Source organism: Arvicanthis niloticus, chromosome 6, assembly GCF_011762505.2.
Source record: "Arvicanthis niloticus isolate mArvNil1 chromosome 6, mArvNil1.pat.X, whole genome shotgun sequence".
NCBI lineage: Eukaryota > Metazoa > Chordata > Mammalia > Rodentia > Muridae > Arvicanthis > Arvicanthis niloticus.
The window spans coordinates 107291789-107318833 of record NC_047663.1 but is presented as its reverse complement, the minus strand read 5'-3'; the positions used below and the strand labels follow the sequence as shown (position 1 = coordinate 107318833).

The 27045-nt window shown below is 51.1% G+C and overlaps 2 protein-coding genes, 1 long non-coding RNA gene and 2 other non-coding genes across 9 annotated transcripts; 3 read left to right on the top strand and 2 right to left on the bottom strand.

Moving 5' to 3' along the window:
- Nucleotides 1–264: 264 nt before the first annotated feature.
- LOC143442553 (major allergen Can f 1-like) lies at nt 265–3992 on the bottom strand. Of its 3 annotated transcripts, none has more exons than XM_076935254.1 (6): nt 3781–3992; nt 3034–3167; nt 2513–2583; nt 2329–2436; nt 595–696; nt 265–445 (listed from the first exon to the last, which is right to left on the bottom strand). In XM_076935254.1, exons 1-6 carry the CDS (start codon nt 3868–3870, stop codon nt 417–419), a joined length of 534 nt encoding a protein of 177 aa, XP_076791369.1. In that variant the 5' UTR covers nt 3871–3992; the 3' UTR covers nt 265–416. The 3 variants fall into 3 exon arrangements, with proteins under 3 accessions (XP_076791369.1, XP_076791370.1, XP_076791371.1); XM_076935255.1 differs by having other exon boundaries at nt 640–696; nt 3781–3989; XM_076935256.1 differs by lacking the exon at nt 595–696 and having other exon boundaries at nt 3781–3989.
- Nucleotides 3993–9409: 5417 nt separating this feature from the next.
- On the top strand, nt 9410–12271 carry LOC117711526 (uncharacterized). 2 transcript variants are annotated; one of them, XR_013111546.1, is made up of 5 exons: nt 9410–9625; nt 10126–10173; nt 11334–11377; nt 11785–11869; nt 12086–12271. It is a non-coding gene; the product is annotated as an uncharacterized LOC117711526 (long non-coding RNA). The 2 variants fall into 2 exon arrangements; XR_004607132.2 differs by having other exon boundaries at nt 9411–9625; nt 11785–12271.
- LOC117712183 (small nucleolar RNA SNORA17) lies at nt 10247–10378 on the top strand. The gene has a single exon (XR_004607250.1). It is a non-coding gene; the product is annotated as a small nucleolar RNA SNORA17 (small nucleolar RNA).
- LOC117712155 (small nucleolar RNA SNORA43) lies at nt 11439–11569 on the top strand. Its single transcript, XR_004607224.1, has one exon. It is a non-coding gene; the product is annotated as a small nucleolar RNA SNORA43 (small nucleolar RNA).
- Nucleotides 12272–12746: 475 nt separating the features above from the next.
- Dipk1b (divergent protein kinase domain 1B) lies at nt 12747–20906 on the bottom strand. 2 transcript variants are annotated; one of them, XM_034507248.1, is made up of 5 exons: nt 20661–20906; nt 16444–16578; nt 14293–14400; nt 14025–14201; nt 12747–13696 (listed from the first exon to the last, which is right to left on the bottom strand). In XM_034507248.1, the coding sequence occupies exons 1-5, from the start codon at nt 20724–20726 to the stop codon at nt 12884–12886; spliced, it is 1299 nt and encodes a 432-aa protein (XP_034363139.1). In that variant the 5' UTR covers nt 20727–20906; the 3' UTR covers nt 12747–12883. The 2 variants fall into 2 exon arrangements, with proteins under 2 accessions (XP_034363139.1, XP_076793775.1); XM_076937660.1 differs by lacking the exon at nt 20661–20906 and adding an exon at nt 14519–14730 and having other exon boundaries at nt 16444–16573.
- Between the last annotated feature and the right edge of the window lie 6139 nt (nt 20907–27045).

Genomic DNA, 27045 nt, shown 5'->3' with positions numbered 1-27045 from the left:
GCCTGCCTGTACCCCGCTCAGCTTTCCACCTCCACTAACCACCATGTAGGCTCTGCCCCCAACCCCCATCCCTCTCTACATCTGCTCAGCTTGCCCATTGCTGTGCCCTGTGGCCCTATGTGCTCTGGCATGACACTAGTTTGGGGAATTGTGAATGTAAACAAACATCTTTCCTTCCTGATGATCATAGCCATATCTGAGTATCTGCCCACACCTAATTAACACAAAAATTGGGGCCCACTGAACCCTATGAGACACACATGATTGGGGGTAGCCACCAAATTTATTGAATGCAGACTTCTAGGAGAGAAGTAGGTGTGCTCTTTGACACTGAGAGTTCTGCACGCAGGTGCAGAGGTCCGTCTGGGGCCCAGCTCCCGCTTCTTGCATGGACTCTGCAGCACTCGCTGGTTGCACTAGGAATCTTGGACCAACTCACAGGCTTCTGTAGAGGGACAAAAAGCAGAGCAAACCTAGATGAGCTATGAAATATGATGCTGTTCATGTGGTCGCTCTTGTATAGGAGAAATATCCAGAGCACAAGCCTAGGTGAGGAGAGAGGAGAAAGAGGGAAAGGAGGAAATTCTCTCCTACCAGCATGGGGAGGGATAATGACCCTTCCAGTTTGGGGCATTTTACCCATCACAAACTCCTTGAAGATCCTCCCAGCATCTGGGTTAGGGCTCAGGGTGCGGCCTGCAGGGCAGATGGGGTGAAGCTCAGTGTAGGAGGCCAGGGCCTCCAAGTCCACAAGGAGAAGAGAGGAAGCCACACTCCACTCTGGAAACAGGCAGCTCCTCCCAAGGGCCCCAGGCATTGACTGGAGCTGCTGACCTACCAGTGCCCAGGTGCAGCATCTCCCCAGCCCGGACCTGAGGGCAGCCAGGAGGAAGCTCTCAGGCTTACTTGGAACACCAGGCATCAATGACTATGCTGTGGGACTCAAAACCCCAAGATGCCTCCCTTCTGAGAGTCCCTAGGACAGGTCAGCCACCCTCCCAGTCCTGGTGAGCAGGAGACACATGTGGAAGCTCTGCACAGACACTCCTCCTGGGTTCAGGGATGCCCTGCCCCACCCTGTCCCAGCCCCTCAACAACAGAAGTCCTGAACTCCACCACTGAAGGGGTACCAGGTGAGAAGACAAAGGGTCTAGCCATCAGTTTGTTCTTTCTCAACACTGGGAACCAGCCTCTCCTAGTGGAACCCCATCTTCCAGTCTGGGCCAAAGAAGCTCACCCACCCACCCTCATCCCCATGGAAGAAAGGCTTATCCTGCAATGTGGGGGGGTCCCTGTTAGGGACACTGTATTTTAAATGCTTCACCCAGAGTCATTCCCGACAGGAGACACCACATCACTTCAAAATCTAACACAAGGCCCTTTCACATCACAACCTTGCCAAAAGCCCTTCTCACTGTGGAGGCCTGTGCCTCCGATGATATCATGATGGCCAGAAAGAGGAAGGACATGGGAACTCTGTCTAATAGAGGAGTAAGCAGTGACCTGAGGATACCAAAGAGAGTTAAGGACAATCCCAGGATCTCTAAGTCCTTGTTTATGAGTGAAGTGGCAGGAAGTTTTGAACCCTGCAATAGCCTGAGACCCTGCAAAAGCCACTTTGGGGGCTTTTCATCCCCAGAGTCTACAACTGATGACTGCAATTGTGGCCGGCATGGGAAGAAAAGAGTCGGTAGGCAGAGACTGCAGGTTGGAAGAGGAGGCCACTCAGTGACACCCAATTTAGAAAGGATCATGGGTGCAGAGCTGCTGAATGCTGACAGAGACAAGAAGTGTGTGACGGCTGTAGGAAGGACACATTGTCCTCAGTGTGCTAACAAAGGTGACAGGGAGAGGCCTCTACGGGAAGTGTCCACCTGGCACTGCTGACCTTGGAAAACAGGACTTGCCTTGGGAGGCATCCTTTGCCCAGCAGAATGCTGGGTCATCTTCCTGTCTCCATCCATCCTCTAAATGCTGCAACCCCTCCTACCAGGACGACTACTCGTGCTGCCCAATGTTCCCAGTGATAAATGGGCCACAATTGGAAGCTGTACAGAGCAGGACCATACAAAGGCTGACTAATGAGAGAAGGAGTAGCCAGGGGCTGGCTGGGTCAGGAGTATATGGGAACTTCTGAAACTAGGATTGGTCATGTGAGGACTGAAAATAAAAAAGGCCAAGGGCTTAAACCTCCCCCTGCCGGTGACCTCAGGAAGTGCAGGATGGCTCCCAGGTAGTAGAAAGAAGCAAACTAGACAGAAAAATATGGGCCTGGTCCATGACTATCCCCAGGAGTCCATGCTCAAAGACAGAAAGAGTGGAACCTACCCATAAGCATCATCATCTGGTAGTACTCATAGTTCATTTTGCCCCTGAAGTAGGCAACGGCAAACCTCTTCTCAGGCAGGAAATGGATGTAGATGATATGCCTCCACCCTGAAGACAACACAGCTATGTGAGAATCCATGTGATGGGCCTTTACTGAAACAAGGCTTGGAATCCAGCTACTTACATGTGAAGAAAGTACCAGGGTCCTCACCCTCATACAGAGGCAGCTTGTACTGAATACAGCCAATGGGTTTCCTAGAACACAGGGTCCAAGTATGGCTCTGCCCAGGCACACAGTCCTTCCTTACTCCTGTTTCTGGGGCCCATGCTGGCCTCTCCAGGAGCAAGCAATCCTGTGCTAGAAACCCTCTCACCCGGGACTGGAGAGGTGGCTCAGCAGTTAAGAGCACTGACTGCTCTTCCAGAGGTCCTGAGTTCAATTCCTAGCAACCACGTTCTGGCTCACAACCATCTGTAATGGGATCCAGTGCCCTCTTCTGGTGTGTCAGTGTGTTCAGCACTGGCACACAACACAACAAATGAGATCCCTGACCTCATGAAGAGGTCACCTGGTGTGTTGCCCAGACAACATAGAGGATGCCACATTCCCTCAATGACTGGCTGAGGTGAGGCAGTGTGTCCTTAGCCACAGTTAGAATGGGTTAGCAGCAGCAGACAGGGATCACCTCCGCAGAGACCACTCACGTCAGGTTCATCCTGAACTCCAACTCATCAAGACTGTTCCTTTCAAAGGTGAAGGGAGGCAGCGGGTCTTTCCATCTCCACTCGGGAATAGGCATGTCTCCTGCCCAGCGCCTTATGTACCACTTCCCTAAGATCTGGAGTTGGAGGACACAGGACACAGGGTTGCAGGGAGAGGGGAATCAGGAAGAGGGCAGATTATGAAGCAGGAGGAGAATGCAGTTGTGTCTCAGTGCAAGGTCCGAGATGTTGGGGTGTCAGAAACAGTCCTGTTCATGGCTGTCTCTCACCAACAGCAGCGGGTAGAGCCAAACAGACAGGACAGAGGCCTCCCTACTGGGAGAAACACTTCCTGGGAAGAGCCCTGACCACAGACCCTGCACAGCCATCCAGAGGGAACTGAGAAAGGTGAGCAGGAGGACAGAGCAGGGTGGACATGGCTGAGGGGGTGACCTGAGATAAACATGACTGCACCAACTGACTACTGTCCACCTAGCAAGCCTCCCCCGGCCCTCCAGCAGCCTCTTAGTCTCTCAGTGCACACAGTGAGAAGACAGATGTAACTGTGGCCTGGAACACCTGCTCAAGCCCCACTCCCACCTCAGAAGACCCCACCAAGCACATAAGACAGGTATGTCTTCAACATCACCTGTGGCTTCCATCAACAAGCCTGAGACACACCCAGTCCAAGGTCTGACCTTGGAAGCCAGTTCCTATCCTCAGTCCTCCCTCCCTCCCCAGGGCCATCACCTGCTCAGAACTGGCAGGACTCAGAGGAGGCATCATGGCTTGAACCACAGAGAGCAGACCCAGTCCTGCAGTGAGTGTCAGCAGCTGCATGTTCCCAGCTCAGCTGTCCCTAGCCTCTCAGCTGCTGTTTGTCCTGCAGGGTGGCTCTGGAGCAGTATCTTGCCTTCCCCAATCCACACCCCTCTGTCCAGGAGACTGAAGTTTTGTTTGGATCAATGTGAATAGAGGAGCCAATTTGTGCAATTAACCTCATGACTGCCTCAGGCACTTCTCAGGACCCTGGTCCAGTGACAGTGTTCTCAGAGTGAGAAGTGCCTCACCCGAGGAATCTGAAGCCAAGAGCATGACACAAGAGCCCCATGGACTCACACCCTCCTCAGGAGCCAGGATCAGCCCTGGTCCTGGAGGTCACCCAAGAGCTGCTTGTCTATGCTCAGGCCTCAGTCCCCACCCTGAGTGGAGTCTCCTTGCCCCCTGCTTGCTCCTGAGGTGGGACAGAACCACCAGGAGAATAAAAAGGCCACAGGAAGAGAGAGGAGCCACTCCACTGGGACTTGCACAAGAGTCTGCACAGGGGCAGAACCTCACAGACAAGGTTATGAACCCTGCTTCCAACCAAATACACCCTCACCTCCTGTGGCTACGGTAAGAATTCTTTTGGCTTTTTTGACTGGAGTTTTTGATGCACTTAATGTTGCCTGTACACTGAGAACCGAAGAGGAGTTATTTGGGAGTGGGGGGGTGAAAGCATGCCTAAACTTTTTTTTGCTTCACTTTTTTTTTTAAGATTTGTTTTTATTTATGTGTATGTGTCACGTGTGTGTGGGTGTCCATGAAGGCCAAAATGGGGAGTCATATCACCATGTAGGTGTTGGGAACTGAACCCAAGTCCTCTGAAGAGCTGCAACTGCTCTTAACCACTGAGCCGTCTTTCCAGAACCATGATGCTTAGTCTTGATTGTCAGCTTGATGAGATTTAGGATCACCATGAAAGCAAACTTTGGGGGAGTTCCCAAATTATGCTAACTGAGGAGGGAAGACCTACCCTGAGTCTGGGTATCATCCTCCCATGGCCTGAGGTCCAAAGCAGGTTGAGTAGCAGCATTCGTCTCTCTCTGCTTCCTGACTCTAGGGTTAATGTGCTCAGCTGCCTCCGAGTGCTACTGCCATGTCTTCTGCATTGTGGCTGTACTGTATCCCCTTGAACTATAAGCCAAAACTACCTCTTCCTTCTTTAAGTTGCTTTAGTCCAGGATTGGGACAGTTCATTTCAATTTGCAACTTGATGAGATCTAAAATCATCCAGGAGATGACCCTCTGGGTGTACCTGAGGACTTATCTTGAGTAGGTTAATTGAGGTGGAAAGACCAACTCTTCGTGGGTGGCACCATTCTCTGGGCTAGGATCCTGGAGAACAGAAGGGAGTTATCTGAGCACCAGCATCCTCTGCTCTCTGCTCCTTGACATGCCGTGTGGACCAGTTGCTTCAAGCTGCTTGTTATGAATTCCCTGTCATGCAAACTGCAACCACAAACTGCAGCCCAAATGCTTTCTGCTCAATCTGCTTCTGTCTTGATATTTTATCACAACAACAGAAAAGGAAAACAAGACAGATAACTAAAGAAAAGGTGACCAGTAACAAGATATGAGGCCAAGATAAGAGCCTGCTCCTTAGGGAGCCAGCTTTAATTTCCAGCATCCACATGACAGCTCAAAACCATCTGTAACTCCAGTTCCAAGTGATCTGATGTCCTCTTCTGGCCTCCGTGGACACATGTGGTGCACAAACATACATACAGGCAAAATACTCATACACATAAAAATAAAATAAAACTTCAAAAATAAGTGGCACCATATCTGTGCTAAACATGACCTTGGAAGCCAGTTCCTATCCTCAGTCCTCTCTCCCCAGGGCCATCACCTGCTCAGAACTGGCAGGACTCAGAGGAGGCATCATGGCTTGAACCACAGAGAGTAGATCCAGTCCTGCAGTGAGTGTCAGCAGCTGCACGGTCCAGGCTCAGCTCTGTGCTCCTGTAGGTCTTTTGGAACTTGTCTGCAGCAAGAATGTATCAAAGTTTGATACCTTGGACCTGAAAGGCCTTTAAATACTGGAAGCAGAGTTTGGTGAAAGCTGAGAAGAAAACTGAAAGAACATTGGAGTGAATAGTATAGGCCCCAACTCGTGAGTTTCAGAGGGAAGCAACAACTCTATCCCAGGAAACCCAGGAACTGGCTTTCTGTCCTGCAGAGTGGCAGAGCCAGGATTTGAACCTAGACCCTTAGAGACCCACAGGGCCCACTGAAGGAGGCTGCATCCAGGTGCTTCAGGAGGGACTCCAAACTCCTCAGGTCTGTGATCTTTGTTCCTGGTGCCTACTAACAGACAGACCCCAGGACAGGGTAAGGCCAGAGCCCAGGAGCAGCCCCCTTCACTCATAGTCTAGCCTAAGCAGAGAGAGCTTCTAGTGTGAAGGTACAGTAACCAGCAATCTGGATACAAAGAGAAGTCGGTGGGAGACAGAGATTAGCAAGGAACCCTGAGGCCAAGCTCTGGGCCTGGGCCTGCTCAGCTCTGAGCCTCAGCACAGTCATCTGTTAAGTAACAATAGCTAAACCAGGTTGATGGGCTGTGTGAATTCACAGAGGCTAGGTAAAACACAGAGGATGGGGGAGCCTAGAGCCAAGATGTATCTTTCAAAAATAGATATGTCTTTGCCCTCTTACTGACACATTTTCTCCAATGAGGCCCTATCCCCCACAGCTGGACATCTCCCATTAGTATCTTCAATTTTTGAACCCACTGATGAATTAAAACATTGATCAGGTCAGGGCCCTCATGACCTGATCCTCTTAGGAAACATACTCAGAGAAGTACTGTCCTGGTCTGCTAAATATCTACCCCCAACCAAACTGACAGTCAAGATTAACTGTCACTGAGGACCAGAGAGGACTCCACAATTAAGAGAACTGATTTGCTCTTGCATAGGATCTGGATTTGGTTCCCAGCATCCACAGAGTGGTTCGTAGCTATCTGTGACTCTAGTTCCATGGGGAATCTGACCTCTATGGGCACTGCACATACATGGTTCACATACATACATGCAGGCAGAACACCCATATACATAAAATAAATCTCTGAAAAGATTAGCCATTACATACTTTAAGAGCCAATTCTTTGAAATAAGTTCCTCTCAATCCCCCATCTATGTAAATCTACCTGTGTAATAGATAAATGACATTTACCCACCAAATTTCTTTGTGTCTACGTCTCATTGGTTCTGTGTCATGGAGAACTCTGAATAACACATCTTATAACAAGAGGTTTTGTAACTCAAAACTCTTCTGTAAATAAAAGCCTGAGCCAGCTGGCCACAGTGAATTCCTCCCAAGCACTTAGAGCAGAAGTACCGAAGACTTGTCAAACACTTCAGGAAACAGAGAAGAGACCAGTTCTTCAAACGCTGGTGCAGGGTGAGACTCTGCTCTGCAGCAGACATTGCTCTGGCTTTTGTTTACCACTGATCCTTGACTAGTAGAGCTGGCTCTGTGCAGACAACGCTGCCTCCCGAGAGGCCTCCAGGACTGTGTCTAGCTCTGGAGCTGAAACTAGAAGTGCTTCTGCCGCTTCTGGTAGCTCTGAATCTCATGCTGGATCCCTGGTGAGCAGGTTCAAGATCTAAAGTTTGTGATGACGTTGCCTCTCTGAAAGGAGTCTGTGATGAAGGCGAATTGGGCAGCAGGGGTGGCAATCTAGCCACTTCCCATTCTGTCCGCAGAGACCTTGTTGCAGTTGGGGGTTGATACCTGAGCCAGCACAGCTCCACTGCTTCACTTGGCTGGGAAGCTAACTCTAGATTCAGAGTTAACAGGCAGCCTTGTGCTGTGGCTAGCCTGGGCAATGCTACTGTCTCTAGCTGGAGTTGGTGTCAGAGCTGGTTCTGAATTGGCTGTACCTCTGTGGACGGTGCTCCAACAGTTGCTTCCTTCCATTTCTGTCATCTGGAGATGGCTCCACACCCGTTAGCATCTCGGGACCACCGTGAGACCCTCTCCTGGCATGGAATGCAGCCCAGTCACAGACACTAGAGCCAGTGACGTGGTAGGCACCTGAATCTTCTTGGCCTTAGGACAGGAGTGGATTAAGGAGAAGCCTCATCTCTTGTTGCTCCTATCAGATCTGTTGGCAGAACAGTTCACCCTGATGGACCTGATCAATTCTTAACAGATCAAGTGAGCTTCCTCTGATCCCTGCTGCTCAGAAATACTTCCAGGGCTCCCTCCCAAGACCACCACTGGAATCATGTGACTAGGAAACAGTTCTTATTCCTGAGGTCTCAATTCCCCTGTGTGGGGGCCACAGTGAAGATGGGCCCCACACTCACATCTACTGTAAGATTCAAGGCTTTGGCCATGCATGCTAGTTCACCCCTCAAATCTAGTAGTTGGAAGTTAGGGACTGGAGGATCAGAAGTTCAAGTTATCGTCAACTACATAGCAAGTTTGAAGGTAGCCTAGGCTATATGAGACAGTGTATCAAAAACCAGGAAGAAAGGAGGAAGAGAGGGAGGTAAAGAGGGAAGGAGAGAGGGAGGGAAGAAAGGGAGGGAAAGAGGGAAGGAGGGAGGGAGGGAGGGAGGGAGGGAGGGAGGGAGGGAGGGAAGAGAGGGAGGGAAAGAGGAAAGGAGGGAGGGAGGGAAAGAAGTAAGGAGGGAGGGAGGGAGGGAGGTAGGGAGGGAGGGAGGGAGGGAGGGAAGTAAGGAGGGAGGGAGGGAGGGAGGGAGGGAGGGAGAGAAGTAAGGAGGGAGGGAGGGAGGGAGGGAGGGAGGGAGGGAGGGAGGGAGAGAAGTAAGGAGGGAGGGAGGGAGGTGAGAAGGCAGGCAGGCAGGCAAAATAAGGAATCAAGAATTTGGGACCATCAGCCAGTGTGGCTGGCCCGGCCCATCGGTAAAAGAAGAGTGCTCACTGGTGTGTCCCCAGGCTCACAATGCACCCCCACCACCTGGGGACCCTCATCAGTTTCAGGACTTAGTAGACATGTGATATGTACTTGTGCAGGACACAACACAGATGGTAGAAAACTGTCTGAGTGTATTATGTGTCTTCAAGCGCTGTCCTGAAGCAGAGGACAGTCAACCTTCAAGAATCTGCTGTGCACCTCAGATCCACAGACAACCCCCAAGTTGGGCTAGTTAGAAGCAGTTGGAATCCATGAACTCCCTGTAGCTCCTTCCTGACTCATCCCCAAATCCTCCTTGTAAAAGAGGAAGCAACTGGTCACCTCCTTAGCTCCTAAATACTGGTCAATCAAAGCTAGCCCTTCCTCTTTACGTAAAAGCTTTGGTATCACTAAGAACAGGAAGAGCAAGGCTGTCCCCACCAAAAAACAGGGAGTTTTGTAAGAAGGCGCAGGACTTCATGGGTCGTTTGAAAAGTCCTGTGAGCTTGGCAACACTCTAAATAAGTCTCTGAGATCCACTAGGCAAGGCAGGATCTAGGATCAAGCAGTACCAGAGAGGCTATTATGAGAAGCGCCGGCAAGGAGCGAAGGGGCCACTAGAGGGCGCTGCACTCAGAGGGCAGCGAAAGTCCCTCGCGGGTTGCCGTAGTCGCTACTATAAAGGACGTGGCGTGGCTCTGCTTCCCCTCTCGGTGGCCATGGCGGCTTGTAGGTTCCTATCCCTGTTGTTTCCGTTGTTGGCCTGGGACGCCGCGGATGACCCTACACAGCCCTCGGCCAGCTTCCCGGAAGACTGCGTCTCGTACTGACGATCGTAACAAAGATTACCGTGCTTTACTTCTGAGGTTTTAGTCGCACTAATACGTGCAGCAGGCTAACCACGTGGTAAGGGGAAGGGCAGTTCAAGATGTGCCCGAGGGCCGGGTGGACGGCACCCAGGAGTCCCGGGAAGGCAAGCCGAGGAAATCTGAGCTAGCACGACGCAGGAAGTTCCTGTGGTCATCGCTGCACCGGTGGGCCCCAGACTGGTCTCCCCGTCCTAGGGCTAAGGAATACCAGGGAAAGTGTCTGTCTATATTTTCTGCATGCATTGATGTAGGAGATCATTCTTGAAAGGACAGCTATTCCAAACCATTTTGAATACCAACTTGAGATAACCCAGATCCGACTGTTTAACCCAGTCCCTTGACTGTTTAGTGTAATGCCACTGAGTTGGAGGGAGAGGTGTACGTTTTTCACTGTTTTACTTGTAGAAAGCCTTAGCAAGGACAAGAAACTATATGGACTCATTGGGATAGGAATACAGTGCAGGCCTAGTGCGATACTCCGGTGTGATCTCGCCAAGATGTGCGCAGAATAATTGTTTTCTTCCTTTCCTTCCCTAGGAAGTTTGCGGGAGAGTAAGCGCCTGTGAGGACCTGTTGGGCATTTGGGTAAGTTGACCGAAGTCACAAAGCTTTACGTTAACAGTCTTGGTGTCACACCGGACACTTGGTTCATCAACACCCTGCCCCTAGAGGCGTTGCAGATGTGGCTGCTGTGTCACATGTGTGTCAGTAGGTGGCAGAGAGGAGCGAGGCTATGTCTACGCTCAGTGTTCTGACCTGTGAACATCTGAATGATTAGTAGCCAGACAGCACTCCCTAAAGCTGCAAGTGGGCTTGTACTTCCTGGCTGTTGATTGGCTTAGGTCATTTGATGGCTCTGCATAAATAAGCCCAATAGAGGTGCTGGTCCGTAAAGAGGACGCTTCAGATGAATTGGTTTGTTGGAAATCATGAAACCAGTAACCTCCAGGAATCGTGGGGCGTGGTGTTATGGCACGTGTTTCTCTTCTCATCAGCTTGGGTCAGGAGACTGTCTCAAAAAACATCAGTGGATGGAAATAATGATGGCGTCTGTCTTACAGGGTTTTTATTGCTATGAAACACCACTACCAAAAAGCAAGTTGGGGAGGAAAGGGTTTATTCAGCTCACACTTACACATTGCTGTTTATTGCCAAGGAAAGTCAAGGCAGGAACCTGGAGGCAGCTGATGCAGAGGCCATGAGAGGGAGCCACTTATGAGTGCTCTGCACACCAGGAGAGGCCCTCAGAGCCTCTTCTAGGGTGCTGGGAATTGAACTCAGCAGACAGTGTTCTTAACCACTGAGCCATCACTCCAACCCCAAAAAGAGGTTGGGCTTTGAGAGAGGGTTTCTCTGTGACCTTGGCTGTCCTCAAATGCAAAGGTCTGCTCTACCACCAGTCCAGGGATGGCACCACCCACAATGGGCTGGGTTGTCCCCACCGCTCACTAAGAGAATGCCTCACAGTTGGATCTCATGGTTCTAACACAGCTCAGTGGTGCTCGTAGGTCTGAGTCTCCATCCTTGGCACCACAGACAAGTGAAACTGATAATGGGAAGAGAAGTGGTTCATCGTGCAGCGCCATGATTTCAGAATATGGGAGTATAGTGGGACAGCTAACAGTGATGGGGTGCCTTAAAACACAAGAGTAAAGGGGCTTACTACTGCCTTAGGCTTCCAGAGATCTGGGGGTGCAACACTTGTGGATTAGGAGGGTCTACACTGATTGTTTTCTTTGGTACAGGAAAGTTGGTGACTACACTGCTTAATTTGGAATGCCCAGTTGAGGTAAGAGGGCTGGACCCACTGGAATATGCTCAGATGGGATGTGAGTGGCTGCCCTGAAGATGCTGCTTTAGATCAGCACCACAGGCATGGCTCAGCTGTGCCTGTGACACTGGGGCACAGAGCAAGCGGCTATTTCTACGCTCAGTGTTCAGAAACCAGTGAGCACTAAGAATGGTTTGTAGCCTGACATTTTACAGAGCCACGGTGGGGTGGCACTGGGGTTTGGCTTTGATGCTGTTAGCCAAACCCCAATGTCAGACAACCTCGAGGGCTCACCAAAGGGTTGCATGGTCAGCACTTTCAGGAGATGGAACTTTGGAGGTGGAGGGGTAGAAACTAGGTTTTCTAGGAGACATTCTGAGGGGCTGGAAAAATACAAGAAATTATCCATCCTTTTCATCTTCCAGATCCAGAAGCCAAGAAGGGGACCTACTTGGCCAAGATGGCTGTATCAGGATGGGTGCACATACGATTTTAGGCCATGGGCCTGAGGTATGCCCTCTGACCTCCCTATCCCATCCAGGCTTTGGGCAGCTCTAAATTTACCCTGGTAATTAGCCCACGCCCTAAATTATGAACTGGATTGGGTTGGCTTGGGTTTGACTCTATTTCTAAGGTTAGTGAAGTGAGATCTGTGGTAGTGGCACTAGGGATGGGGGACCCTCTAAGACTCAACAATCTCTGTCTAACTGTACTCTTTCTTCAAAGAAAATTATGAGTTGGTTGGTGATAGCTGATCCTTTGAGTTCAAGGCCAGCCTGGTCTACAAAGCAAGTTCCAGGATAGCTGGGGCTACTACAAGAAGAAACCCTGTCTTGAAAAACAAGAGAGAATGATACAGGAGGGGAAACTGGCTGGGTGCTGTGACACAAATTAAAACCTGTTGATTCTGGAGTCTGGAATCTTTCTTTGCTGTCAGTACTCTCCCACCTTAGGGTAAATAGCCTACTGAGTCTCTTCTCATCTCCTCTGGAAATAAAATATGCCACAGAAGATGATAAGATTTGAGGTAAGATTTGGGCTGGAATTGTAGCTTTAACAGAAGCTAAGCTTTCTGTATACTGTGGGCAAACATTTCCCCTAAGCTGAATCTTAGGCGGAAACTGGTCTAGGGGGTTAAGGCCCAAAGACAACACTAAAGAAATACTGGTCTGCTAAAGTGTCTGAAGCCCAGACTGGGGCTGCCATTGTGTGCCACGGGGGATATTTTGCTCAGTTGTAGAGCATGATGCTGGTGGCAGAAATGCACAAGAGTCTACAGGTTTCATCCCTGGGACAGTGTAGAACAAAGCTTACCATTGGTGCCCAAAGCTCTAAAACCCCACCCTTCCTGGCAGCTGTTTCATACCAAAATATCCACATGCCCAAGTGTCACAGAAAAACCATTTATTTACATGTTCGGCCCCCATGTGCCGGCCTCTGATGAGGTCTCCTGGCTCCTCTGCTGAGATGTTGGAGTGGGTGAGGAGACTTACAGCAAAGCTGTAGTGGCTGGAACCTGCAGTCTTAGGAGTAGTTGGTGTTGGAGATCTCCCTCCAGAGTAAGGTCTTAAGGTGGCTGAGCACCAGTGAATGGTGAGCCTCCACCTGGCTGGCCAGTCCACTCAGTGTGGTGCATGTACGCAGCTGTTTGCCCAGCTCCTCATAGAGGTCTGCAGGAGCTCCGGGCAGCAGATAGTCCCTCAGTAGCTCACACACCTTGGCCAGGTTGGGCTGGATAAGGTCACCCTTACACTGCCTCATGAGCCTGTCACATGGCGCCCTGCAATCTCTCCCATAGATGCAGTCAGAGCTCTGCTCACAGTGGCGGCCCTGAAGGAAGCGACGTACTGTAGCCTCTGGTGCCACCTGCTGCAGGTCAGCCATCTTGAAGTCATAGGTGGCCGTGTATCCCACATTGGCAAGTGTAGTCTCACACATGTAGAAGGTACCGTAGGAACCATGGAAGAGTTCCTCCACAAATTCCAGCAGACCAATGGCGATCTTCGCACGCCAGGGCCATGCAGGTCCGAACCATTGCTGGAGAGCCCTGTGCAGCACAGATGGCAGAAGTGGGCGCAAGGCAGGAAGCAGCACTGCCCCATGCCAGGAGCCATGAGGGATGCCCTCGGTAAGGTAGAGGTCCCCGCAGTAGCCCAGCAGCCGGGAAGCATGCTCCTTCTCCTGAAGGGACAGCAGCAGCAGGAACTCATTGCGCTGCAGCAGGGCCCACATGGACTTGGCTTCTGCCAAGGACACCCTGCTATCCTTGTTGAAGTCCGCCATGAGAAGTATCTGGTCAACCAGCGCTGGCAGGGAGGGCAGGTCTCCTAAGTTAGCCTGGCATTTGAGACGAAAAGGAAAGCAGTGAAGCATTCCCTGGTGATGCACATCTTTCAACTAGAAGAGTACCCTTGTCTCTACACCGCTCTATGTCAGCAGCATGTGCTGCCTGCGCCACACTCCAACTCTTCTCCCAGCTGTGCACACAGGCCCCAGGACACAGCACTAGCTTCCAGCCCTGTTCCTGTCTCCTTCCAGTCCCTACTTTAGCCACACGCCCAGTTTGTTCCCGCAAGCCCTGCTATGATGCTTCCTTGCCTGTCTCCTGCCCAGGTCTTGGTAGACATCCCCAGCTGTGGGCTACAGTAATGGTCTGAGCACTAACCTTGAGGAAGCTGAGGGTCATCTCCCGGAATTCCTTGATGGAGGTTCCCCTGGTGGGCTTGTCAAACAGCACCAGCTCCCGCCTCGGGGCTGCATCTGGCCAGGCCTTGGAGTTCAGGGCCTCTTCAATGCCACATTTGATGGTAACCTCTTTATCCTGCCAGAGCCCACTGTACACCTAGATGAGGTCACGGGTATATCCCTTTAGATGCCCAGCTTACTGCCAGCAGCAACCCACAGCAGCCCACCAGCCATGCCCAGCTGCACACCTGCTGGCCTGGGGCTGACGACAAGCAGGCCCTCCACTCCACCTTTTGCAGCTCACATAGGTCCTGGCAGACAGAGCCGGAGATGACACCCTTCCGGTACTGGTCACACTGAGGAGACAGGCACCACAGTATGGCTCAGGGCATGGGGCTTGGTACCCACAACCCACCTCACCATGTGCCTTCAGGAACCCCCAGAAGGGAAAGAAAAGCAAGAGGGGGGGAGCACCTGCAGCATTGACATGAGGATGGGTATCCATGTCCTGAAGCACAGAGGCTGCTGGGAATGCACCTATCTCCAAGAGCAACCCTTCTATCCCCTGGTCTCACTGAGTTGTCATCTCAGACACTGCCACTGGAGTAAACAGGTGGCCAGGACCCCAGGCAGGTCCCCCTATCAGGCTTCTCACTGCAGCCCCAGCTGGGCCCTCAGCAGCAGAGCTGTGGTCAGGGTCAGATGAAAGCAACAAGTCCAATGAGGGGCCCTGATCATGGTCAATAACTAAGCCTCAGGCATTACCCAGTGAGCAGCACCTTTGGGCGCTGAGGCCACCCATCCCTGGTCACCCATCTAGGGAGGCTGTTCAAGCTCTGGACTCAGCACGTCTGGGAACTCCTGAGGCAGCTCGGGGCACTCCTCTGAGCAGGTGCCACATTTTTCCATCCACTCTGATCTCTGTCCTGGATAAGCCTGCCCTGTTGGCTAAGGCAAAAGTAGCCCGATGGTAGGGCCAGGCCTTGATGTCTACCTCAGGGTCCATCTGGACTTACAGTCACCAACATAACAGGTGCTGTGAAGGACACCCAGTAACTCAAGTGGTCCAATCCTTCAGTTGCTAGTCACTATAAGGCTTATTTGTCACCATCCCTAAAGAAATGGCATCCAGGGGCCCCACAGCTGCTGGGGGCCTTACTTCCTGCCCCAGGCTACCTCATTAGCCAAAGGCTCAGGGAGAGCCTCTCATCAGATTAAGTCAGCACTACCCAGCCCCTAGTCTCAGGGTAAAGAGCCTGGTGGCTCTCACTTGGGTAAATTCCTGGATATACATCACTGGTTGCCATGGAGCCTGGTATTACTCAGGGCCAGTCTTGGAGGAAAAGAGGTAAAGAAAGTACCCAATATCCACAGCCCCATCCAAGATGCTGAGCCAGTCTTCATGAAGCATTGAGCCACCCATGTGACCCACAAAGACCTGTGTGTCCTATGGCAACATGAAACAGGCTCATCATATATAGATAGAAACAGAAAAGCCATGCCTGTCATCCCACCACCTGTAGGCAAACCCTTCAGCACAGGCCTCTGTGCTAAGACCCCATCAACACCAGTCACAGGACTTGGGGGATGAGAGGGCTCTGGTGCCCTTGGCTCACAACAGATGGAGAGGCAGGAACCTGCTGACCCTGCTCAGCGTTCCAAGGTGGCAAAAAGAACAGCAGAGTTCAAGAGCTCCACAAAAACCAAGGTAGGAGCCAGCAAGATGGCTCAGGAGGTTAAAAAAAAAACAAACAAAAAAACCCCAAAACAAACAAAAACTTACCACCGAGTCTAATGGCCTCAGTTCTAACCCCAGAATATCCATGGCCATGTATACACGTGTGTATACACACACACACACACACACACAAGGAAACTGAGGTGGGTAGTATGTTCAGCCATCCTCGGGATTCCTGCTGTTCCCAGGTCTCTAAGCCTCAGTTTCCCCATCTACAGAGTGGGCCAGAGTGGTTCCCACCTGCTGAGAGCCTGGCTAGCACCTGAGACAACAACCAAGGAGTAGAGAAGGATCTCTGGTTCCTGTCACCAGTCACAAGGAGCCGAGGTACCAGCTTCTTGAGTCTCATGGGCACACTCACACATGCACTCACAGGACATGCACACTCAGCAGCAATGGCTCCCTGGAGAGGAGGGCACAACACACTCTACCTCACAGCCTGCTTTCAGGAGTGGCCAGGTAGCCCTCTCCAGGCCATTCTAGTCTCCCTGAAGATCAATCCATGTTTCAACATTTAAGTCCACCCGAGCACATGCAGCAGCCAATTTCTCCATTTCCTTCCCTTGACCTCCCAGCCCTCTACTCCCCCACCTCAAGCCCACCTCCTGCAACATCTCTAAGGACCCACAAGGGTCAGGGCCCAGGGCCCGGGCAGACTTACGATCACCACCTGGCAGACGTGCCCTCGGCAGAGCTCTGAGTAAGATGAGTAGTGTACATATACCATCCAGCTGCCCACGAAGATGCCCAGCCAGACCAGCAAGACATACTTGACCCTGAGGCCTGGGAGCCGGCCCTGTGAAGGAAGGACTAGGTGAGGAGGTGCCCATCTGTGCACCTGCTGCACCCACAGCCAGCCAAGTGCAGCCTTTCAACCCAGCTAACACCCACCTCCAGTACTGAGAAGCATCTAGCTCAGCACCCCAACAAGTGGGGCACATGCCAGGGTCTGCAGCCAGGGGCTCTCCATCAGGGATGGGTAGAGGATTCAAAGTGAGAAGCCTACGCTGAATGGAGATACTTTTTACAGTCTGCTACCTTGAAATGCCTTCATTTCCTAACATCCCTGCCTCCAAATAAGGCCAGCTGAGCAGCTGAGCCAGCAGCCTGAGGCTAGTTCAGCCACTCCAGGGATTGACCCTTTTCCCCACAGGTCCCCTTGAGCCAGGACCAGCAGGAAAAGGTGTATAAAGAGCAAGGGCCCAACAACCTACTTCTGTTGCACCTTGGGAAGCAGTGAAAAGACATGGGGTCATGCACCCACATTCTCAGCAGCAGTATCAACAGCAGCAAGGGTGAAGGCCAGAATCCATCCTCAAGTGAGACACCACTCAGCCTCAGCGGGAAGTCTGGCACCTGCCACCACCGGGATGGCTGTCACAGGATACCTCCTGTGAGACTCAATCAGACAAAGTCCCCAGAGTCCTCAGATGCACAGAGCTAAACAGGTGAGTGTCAGGGGTAGGGTAGGCTGTGGGAAGGTGAGCTTTCTGTGGAAGGACCATGCCACAGGAGTGTCAATGCACAAGGCATCAGATGTATACGTAGAGACGGACAGGATAGGATATGTCAGGCTCTGCATTCGGCCACAATTTCTTTTAAAAAGTTGATGTGTGGCAAGCGGTGGTGCGGCACACCTTTAGATTCCAGCACTCGGGAGGCAAAGCAGGCAGATCTCCGTGAGTTCAAGGCCAGCCTGGTCTACAGATAGAGTTCCAGGACAGCCAGAGCTACACAGAAAAACCCTGCCTCAAAAAAAAAAAAAAAAAAAAAAAAAAAGCCAGCGGTGGCTTTAATCCCAGCACTCAGGAGGCAGAAGCAGGTAGAACTCTTGAGTTTGAGACCAGCCTGGCCTACAGAGTGAGTTCCTGGACAACCAAGGCTACACAGAGAAACCCTGTCTCAAACAAACAAACAAGCCGTGTGTGTGGTGGACACACTCCTGTAATCTTCCTGCTTGGGCTCTTACAGGAAGAAATCAGCCTGGTTCCCTGCACCCACTCACAATCACCTGTAACTCCAGTTCCAGATCTAATGCCTCCTTCCAACTCCCTCCAGCAGCAGACACACTCATGATATACGTGCATACATTCCGGTAAAACACTAATACACATAAAATAAGTCTTAAAAAAATGTTTTAAGATGGAAACCAGAAAAAAAAAAAACAAAAAACAAACAAACAAACAGGTAGTCCCAGCTCCACAACTCAAAATCCTGACGAGGGGCCTAAGACCTTTACTTCTGTGGATGTGGCAGGTCACCCTGTCATCCTCACCCCTCTGCCTTGACTTTCCCAGCTGTCAGGTAAGAAGAGGACTAGTGATAGGAAGAGGTCTGGTCTAAGTGCTAAGGACACTGGCTTCCACTAAGTACTCCAAACAGTGTCCAAAGTTGGCAGCTAGGTGCCATCTCCCTCTGGCAAGGAGGGTTTAGCCATAGAGACCAGGCAGCAGGGAGGGTGAGAAGGCCAGACTTGTAAAGCAGCCTGTTGGTCTTTCTGCTCAGATGGGAAAGTGTTCTAGGACTCGGAAGCCCAGGAACCACACAGCTCTGAGGTGGGACAGTGTCCTAAGGGAAGGGCATCCTGAGACACAGGAGCCCAGGAACCACACAGTTCTGAGAGGAGGCCTCCTCAGCAGAGGCACTGCAGCTCCCAGGGGAGGGTGTCCTCAGTGCCTCAGCCCCGCTGCCTCTCTTCCCTTCTTCTCTTCATTGCTTCCTGTCTTCCACACCAGGCAGTAAATCTTATAAAAGAGATTTATTGGAGAGTCCAGGGAGAAGAGGGACAAATCCAGGAGTGGCTGCCTAAGGTCCTGGGAGAGAGCAGATAGCCAGGAATTGGACAAAGCATGGTGCTTATACAGGGGCTCTTAGGGGGTGAAGCTTTATGAGTGAAGATTTCTAGGGTGAGGATTGGTGGAGTTTCAAGTCCTGAGCTTGGGGGAGCTCAGGGATTAATTGGTGAGCTTTCCTGTTCAGGGATTGGTGGGTGTACCCATTCAGGGATTGGAAGTTTTTGTTCAGACTTTTCACCTAAAATTAGCATAGTCTAGGGAGGGTCCTGTTGAGAGGCTGGAGATGACCTTTGTGACAGTTACAGAGGCTGGAATCAGTTACGATAGGGAGGCCTCCTTAGGCAGGGACCTGGCCTCTTTCCTACCTTGAGGGTTTACAAAGTATACAGAATTTACAAAGGAAGTCCGCAACAGGAAAAGCTTTCCCCTGCCTCTTAAGTGGCCTGAATAACCAACACAGCAACCCTAGAGGAGGAACTCTATGATGTCAAGCATTTCCTGTGGCTTCCGGTCAACCAGCAGCCAGCGAGTCTGAGAATGGGACCAGCCAGCATCTCACTTTTGGATCTGGGAGTCATGCTGAGTTCAAGTTTACCCTAGTTCACCCGGGGCTAAACAAAAGGCACCTCTTCCACAGGAGCAACGCTCAGTTCTTCTTCCAGAACATTCTTCCAGAAGGTTCTCCTAGGAGATGGTCCCTACTCTAGGGCATGGCTCTGTGGATTTCTTCTGGGGCCCTCATGGCCCTGGCACTCAGCTATTTCTTTCAGATTTGTCCAAAATGAAAACAAGAAGACTGAGAAACTGCAGGGGACACTGTTGCTGTGAGCAAGATCACAGGGCTCCAGCCACACCTAGAGCAGAGGGCCAGGGCAGGGCAGCAGCTGACCCAGGCTGGACCAAGTGAACTAGAAGCCTGCTAGAAGCCTGCAGGTCAGAGCCCACTCCAGGCAGGCCCCTCCCTGGACACCTTGGCACAGGTGGCTTACCTGCACAACCTTGGCTAAGCTTTGATGGTTTACCTGAGCCTTTGTCTGGCCCAGCCCTTCCCCAGGATCCCTGAGCCTTTACAGATCCCCACCCCAGGGCAGCGCTCACCACAGTGGTACTCGAAAACTCACGCAGATTTCTGCCACTCAGTGGGGAACAAGTTGGGAAGCCCTGAGCCCATAATTTTCAAGGCTGAACAGTCCAGCTCCAGGGAAACTACATGGAAGGTGAGAAGGTCATTACAGGGATAATAGCTGCACAGTGAACTCCCTGCCCAGGAAACCCAGGCCATGTACCAGGTGCCTTAGTGTTTCCCATGCAGGGAAACTGAGGCGCAGGGCAGGTAGGGCTCAGCCAGTGGCTCTCTCTAAACCAGCCCCACTGGGAACCGGCCAAAACCCCTTTCTTGCCACTCCTGGGTCCACCCACTGCTGAGTCAGGGCCTATCCTTCAGAGCGAGGGGTATGGATACATCCCATTTCCTGGCACAAGAAGATTCCCCCCATACTCCTCAGGTCACGGACCCAACCCAGGCCTAAGCATGGATCTTAGCGCAAGCTAAGGCCTCTGGAAGAGGGCAAAAAGGGGCATCTGGGCCTGAAAGAGCTCTGCATCCAACAGGCTTCAGTCCTCATCCTTTATCGAAAACAGTCTAAGGGAGGCCAGGCCCTGGGACAAAGGCATCCTCCAGCACCCTCCAGAATCCTCAGGACGGCCCTTCAGAAAGACCTTGGATGGACTGGTGAGTGCTGGCTCCTTCCTGTAGGCTCTAAGGACCCCGGCAGCCAGAGGCTGGAGCCCGGAGGCCTCACCCCATCACCTCAATGCATGAGCGGAGGGGCCTCTTCTGAAGATAGGAGCTGGCCCTCCACTGGCCCAAGGTCACAAGAGCCCCTGGTTCCAGCTGTCTTAAGAACTGGCCCAGGGACTGGATATGTCCCAAGTTTGCTATCCCAGATTTTTTTTTTTTTTTTTTTTTTTTTTTTTTTTTGATGTAGGGAAGGGAAGAAAGGACTTCTGTGCACCCATCGACCCTCGCCATCCCACACCCTGCCCCTCTCCGTGTGGCAGCACCTGGCCGGCTGCCGCTTACCTGCAGGCCCTTGGAGAAGGGGCAGAGGAGCACTAGGTGCACCAAGCGCCGCAGCCGCCGCATCATGGGCTCCGGCCCGGGCCGTGCGGAAGCCCGCGGCTGGCTCGGCTTCAGCCCCAGCCCGGCCAGGCCCGCAGCGGCTGCCGCTCGCTCTCCATGCGGGCCGCGCGTCCTCGGCCCGCATTAAAGGCGAGGCGCGTGCCTTTCTGAAGACCGACCGCGACGCACGCGCGAGGGGAGACGGCCGGGAGGAGGGGCGTGCACGCGCGGGAAGATGGACAGGAGGGGCGTGCGCGCGCGTGCGGAGACAAACGAGAGGGGCGTGCACGCGCGTGGGAGAACCGGAGCGCGGCCCCGAGTATAGTCTAGCCCTCCCCCTGGGGACCTCGCCCCCTGAGGACTCCGCGACACGCTACAGCAACCCGGACTGAGCTTGGAACACAGGGGCAAGGCTGGCTCTGGGGACCTGTAGGGTCCCCGCCTGCGCTTGCGCATTTCTTCCACCTTTTCAAAGGTAAAAGACGTTAATGGATCTGCCCCCATCACTCCCCGGTATGCACGTGCGGTCGGTCCTGCGGCCACCCCTGCTGACTGTCACCAAAAGTCTTCAGCCCTGGCTGCACCGGAGCATAGGGAAGGACCCACAACCCCCGCCGACCGTGTAACTGCTCCTGAGAGCCACTCTCTTCTGATTTCTGCCCATGGATAGACACGCCCCTCTCGTGTGACTCCCATTTGGGAGGATTAGGAAGGCAGCAGCGGACCCCTTCCTTGATAAGGGGCTTGTTGAATTCAACAATGGCCAGAATGCACCATCCACCATGCGCATCAGCTACCCTCGACCCTCAGCCACATCTTTCTTATGGGTTCTATGGCATTTGCATTCCCAGGGAATTCGGAGGCTGACTGCCTTCCCCTGTGCCCCAGTGCTGCCCATATATATGCCTTGCAAAATAGTTTAAGGATGCTTAAGTTTAAGGATGCTAATTACTTTGCAATTACTGAACCAGGCCAACCTTCTTTTCATAAAAGTGGAGCGGTGTGACCCATGAGCCCTGCAGAAAGGGTTGGATTTATAAGCTAGAAAGGCTGAAGACAGCTGGAGCCAAGCAAGAGCAGGTCATGAAACAATTGGAAAATAACATCAAGTCTGTATCCCAGAAACCAAGAAGCAGAGGCAGAGGGATCAGTGTAAGTTCAAGACCAGCCTGGTCTGTGTTTCAACTTCCAGGCTAGTCAGAAGCCCAAAGGGAGACCCTGCCTCAAGTAAGGAAAAAAGAAAGAAAAGGAGAAGGCAGAAGAAAGGGATAGAAGGAGGGAGGGAAAGAGGAAAGAAGAAAGGAAGGGGGAGGAAGAAAAAGACGAAGATAGGAAGAAGGGAAACACGGAGGGATTATTCCATTATCTCGCCAATTATAAACAAGCTGATTAGGCAGTTTGACTATTTTATTACATCTTTAATCTTGATTTTGCAGGTCAGACAAACAGTGTAGTTTAAGTTTGGTGACAGGAAGGCTAGAGAAGTGACTCAGCAGCTAAAAACACTTATTGTGAAAACATAAGGATGCAAGTCCAAATTCCAGCATCCATGTAGCAAGTCGAGCCTCCTACGCACATCTATAACCCAGGTCACAGGTTGAGTCAAACCAATCTAAAATGGTTGCTAGGACTTGCTGGCTCATAGCCTGGGCTAAGAAAACATAGCCTGAGGTTCAGGAAGACACCCTGCCTCAAGGAAGAGACAGAAGTGATAGAAGAAAGCACCCAACACCCACTTCTGGCTTCCATGTGCACACAAAGATGCACCACCCCTCCCACACACACAACTCCCTTCCCTTCACCTTCACACACAGATACAATCAAATCTTTTAATAAAAGAAAACATGAAGCCTGGTGACACAGACTTGTGGCAAGGGTAACTTTTTATTTTTCAGTCTGGTCTTCTGGGGGGGCCATCTGTAATGTTTGTAACACACACACACACACTCTGGAACTGGAGTTACAGACAGTTGTGAGCTGCCATGTGGGTGCTGGGAATTGAACCCGGGTCCTTTGGAAGAGCAGCCAGTGCTCTTCACTGCTGAGCTGTTTCTCCAACCCCATAAGATCATTTTATTTTATTTTTATTTCATGCCTCTGAGAGTTTTACCAGAATTTATGTACACCACAGTGTGTGCCTGGTGCCCTAAGGGTCAGAAGAGGGCACTGGATTTCCTGGAACTGGAGTTATGGATGAAGGTAAATTGCCACATGAGTACTGAGAATTGAAGCTGTGCCTCTACAAGAACAAGTGCTCTTAACTGCTGAGCCCCCTCTCCAGGCTCTTTTGCTCTTCAGCACCTCAGGGTACTCGTCCCTGGGTAAACTCTCTCCTGCTCACAAACTCTTGGCTCCTGAGAACTGGTTCGTAAGTGGTGATCAGAGAGACCTGGATGCAATATCAAGTTCGCCTTTTTTCTATGTTGTCTTTGTGAAACATAATATCATGTAGCTCAGGCTGGTCTCAAACTCCCTATGAGGCTGAGGATGAACTTGGCCTCCAAATCGTTCCGCCTCCACTGCCCAATTGCTGGGATTCCAGACCTGTCTACTACACTGGACCACAAGTGTATATGTTTGAAAAAAAGTTAAGAAGATAGGACGTGAGCCCTCGGGAGCTGAGGATGTCATTCAGTAGGTAGAGTGCTGGCCTAAATTCTCCCCCAGCAGCATATAAAATAAACATTGAAATACACACCTGTGATTCCAACATTCCAGACTTACAGGCAATAGGATCAGGAGTTCAAAGGCATCCTCAACTATGAGGTACATGAATGAGATTGGAGAGGGGGAAGGGAGTATACAGAGAGTGGAGCCATCACTACCTCTGTCCCTTGGGTGAAGCCTGTCAGGTCTCCCAACCATAAAGCCACTGTGCTCCCTTCCCTCTGTGACTGGTAAGGATCTCAGAGGCAACTCTGTGGCCATGGGAATGCCTTGTTCCTTACCTGTGCTCACCTTGTCACCTGGCACCCGCTGGACTGGTGCTTGAGATTGCTGATCACAGAGTATGGCCTCTGAATGCAATCAGTCCAGTCCGTTCTCCTTATTTCTTCTACTGTGGTAAGTGAACACAACAGACATTTCCCACATTCCTGTGCTTGCCAACTGTCACCTGCACTGTTGAGCTCCTGAGTGGCCAAGATTATTTTCATGACTGAAAAAGCATTCTCAGGAGCTAGACATGAGTGTGTGGTCACATGGCTGCCTAGCATGCCCGAAGTCCTGGGTTCAATCCCTAGAGGAGGGAGGGAGGGAGACCCAGCTCATCTCTGCAGCCTCTTGTTATGCTTGGCCTATTCCCAGAAAGTCTCAGGGCCCCACCATATCACACCTCAGCACACTCATAGGCTACCACCCTGGTAAAATGATGGTGGCGTGTGTGTGAGGGTGGGTGCTACCTGTCATTGGCTCTCTAGACCCATCTCTCTGAGGATTAGCTCAAGAGATTGTTCGGAAGACAACCACATGGCTAGTAAGTTTTTAAAGAACAAGCCTGATGATAACTCTGTGTCTGGTGGGATATTCCCCTCTATGTCCAAGTTTAAAGATTAAGTAAAATGGTTTTACATACTATTATTCAAAGATATTTTTTCCTTAGATTTTAAAGCAGATCGTGAAACCCACTGACAGGCACACACTTTTAACATCAGCACTTGGTAGATGGAAGCAGAAAGATCAGAGTCCACCAGACATTAGTGACACACACATTTAATTCCAGCACTTGGGAGGAAGACAATTGGATCTGAGTCCCAGGCTAGCCTGAACTTCATACAAATCTGTCTCAAAAGGGGATGGGGGTGGGGGAACCCCATCTTAATTCACTGAAAGGACCATAGAAGGTTAAGTGAGGGGGGTGTGAGGTGGCTTCAACTGTGGTGACTTAGGCCCTGGCTTAAAGCCACTCCTCCCACTAAATTAAAATAATGCCATTGTTTGGGTCTAGGCTTCTGCACTTAGCCCTGCCGGCCAGGATAAAAGCCAAAATGGAGTCATCTATACCAAAGCTCCTGGCCAACAAGGAAACTCTTTAATGGTTTATCTCACCTGGGAAATCAAGATTATAGTGATATAACAGAAGCTCCCAAACAGCCCTTTCACTGGATTGTTTAATTAAAAGCTCTTTCTGCCCTTGTGTAGGAAGACAGCCTCAGGTAATCAGGTGTCACTCTGCCCTGATCACAAGGAGCTTGTTCTGGGTCTGAGGTGGAGCTCAGCATGCTCTGGGCCCAGCAGAGTTCCATCTACAATGCTGCTTATAAAAATGAGGGGTGGCACAGTGACACAGCATTCAACCCCAGCACTCCATAGGCAGAGGCAGGTGATCTCTGTGGGTTCAAGGCCAACGTAGTCTCCATAGTAAGTTCCAGTACAGCCAGAGTGAGAGTCTGTCTCACAAAACAAAGGAACAAATAAGTTACGTAATGAGGGTGGGCGTAAGCACTCAGTGAGTAAGGTACTTGCTGTAATTGCAGAGGACCTGGGTTTGGTTCCCAACATCATATCAGGAGCTTGCAACCATTCATAATTCCAGTTCCAGGGATCTGTTGCATATATATAGTACATATGTATAACATATGTGTATGAGAGAGAAAGAGAGGGGGCGGAGAGGGAGAGGGCACTCACACAATAAAATAATTTTTTTTTTTAAAAAATCACCTGCTACGGCTGATCCCCTCTTTGTTCCTCTTCTGCCCCGCCCTCCTCCTCTATCTATAAAGGTTGCTCTCTCTCCCTCAGAAGTAAGAAAGAACTCCTGAGGGTGGAAATGTCTTCAAGGGAAGGATATCCACCTATTCTAGAATCACAAATGAAGCCAACTGAGTTTTGCTTTCTCCCCCCCCCCCATGGTGAGCACACCACCAAAGTACACCCCAGAGCACAGTTTTAACCTTCTCGTAAATTCTGACACCTTTGGTAGATGGTGTTAATAAAGGTATGTGGGTGATGGGAGTCAGAGCTGACGGTGGGGATGTGGCAAGTGACGGGATTAGAAGTGACTGGCAGCCCTCCTCAGCCTCCTGCCACTGTAAAGGTAGGTTTATGTCCACCATGCCTTATGTCATAAACAAGGTGAGCTCCCTCTGTGCCTGCAGTGGAATATAGTTCAGCCATGAAAACAGCTGGGATAGTGGCATAGGCCCCTCACACACCAGTGAGTCTCACAAACCCCACTTTGAGGAAAAGAAGCTAGCTATGAAAGGTCACACGTTGTAGAATTCCATTGCTGTGAAATGTCCATGATGGGCAGATCCAGAGACAAGACAGACTAGACTGGCAGTCAGCCGTCAGGTCGCCAGGACGATAACAGGGAGTGGTACGTGGCCAGCATCTAGTGGGCACAGGCTGTGGTGTGTTACATGAACTTTTCCTGGGGAGCATCATGACAAACCAAAGTAACACCCAAATCTAGTTTGGTGAACCAGTACGTTTATTAGGCTCATTCACAGGCTCTCAGGTGAGCCCCATCCCCAAGTAGTCAGATGACTAAGACAGGCACAGCCCAGAACAATGGCATCTCCCTAGCTGTGTAGATGGAGTGTTGCGACTTCCTTCAGTCCTCGGGCTCTAGCACCACCTCATTCAGCTGGGGTACATTACTTGTAGCCGGCAGGGCATGGCAGGACTCTCTACTGACCCTCTCTACTCTCTCCTCCCATGAGGAAAGTCAACAAGCCTGATGACAGGGGCTCGAGAAGTAGCAATAGCCTCTGTGATGAGGATGGCTGTGGTCAGCAGCACACTGTCACTGTTCTGAAAACTGGGCTGGTAAGATGAGAAAAGACATTGCCATAAAGCCTGACAAAGCGAGCTCCATCCCCAGAACCCCAGAGGCGGCAGAACCCCAGGAGGTGGGGACTGACTGTAGCAAACTGACTTATATATAATCAGGCTTCTCCCTTCCTCAGCCAACTTTCTGTGCTGCTGCAGAGCCAAACCGTACTGTACCACGGGTGACCCCCCCCACACACACATTCACAAGCAAGAAGATAAATGCTACAAAAAGATAAATCGTCACTTTTGTGTTTGTGAATTGCACAACTGTTTTTAAGTAAGCAGATCAAGTTGCCTGTAATTCCACAATCTGACAAGTGGTGTCGTGGGTCGCCAGGAGCAGGAAATTCCAGATAGTTTATTATGACGTGCTACTACATAAAGTGGACCATGCTCTCCCTTCCACCAGGGCTGGCTTCAGATGAGCTCTCATTCTGTAGCCCAGGGTGACTTCAAAGTTGGCATTCTCCTGCCTCAGGCTCCTGAGTATTGGAGTTACAGCTAGCTTCTCCTTTCTTTTTTGAGCTGATGTTTGTTTGTTTGTTTGTTTGTTTGTTTGTTTTAGTTTTAG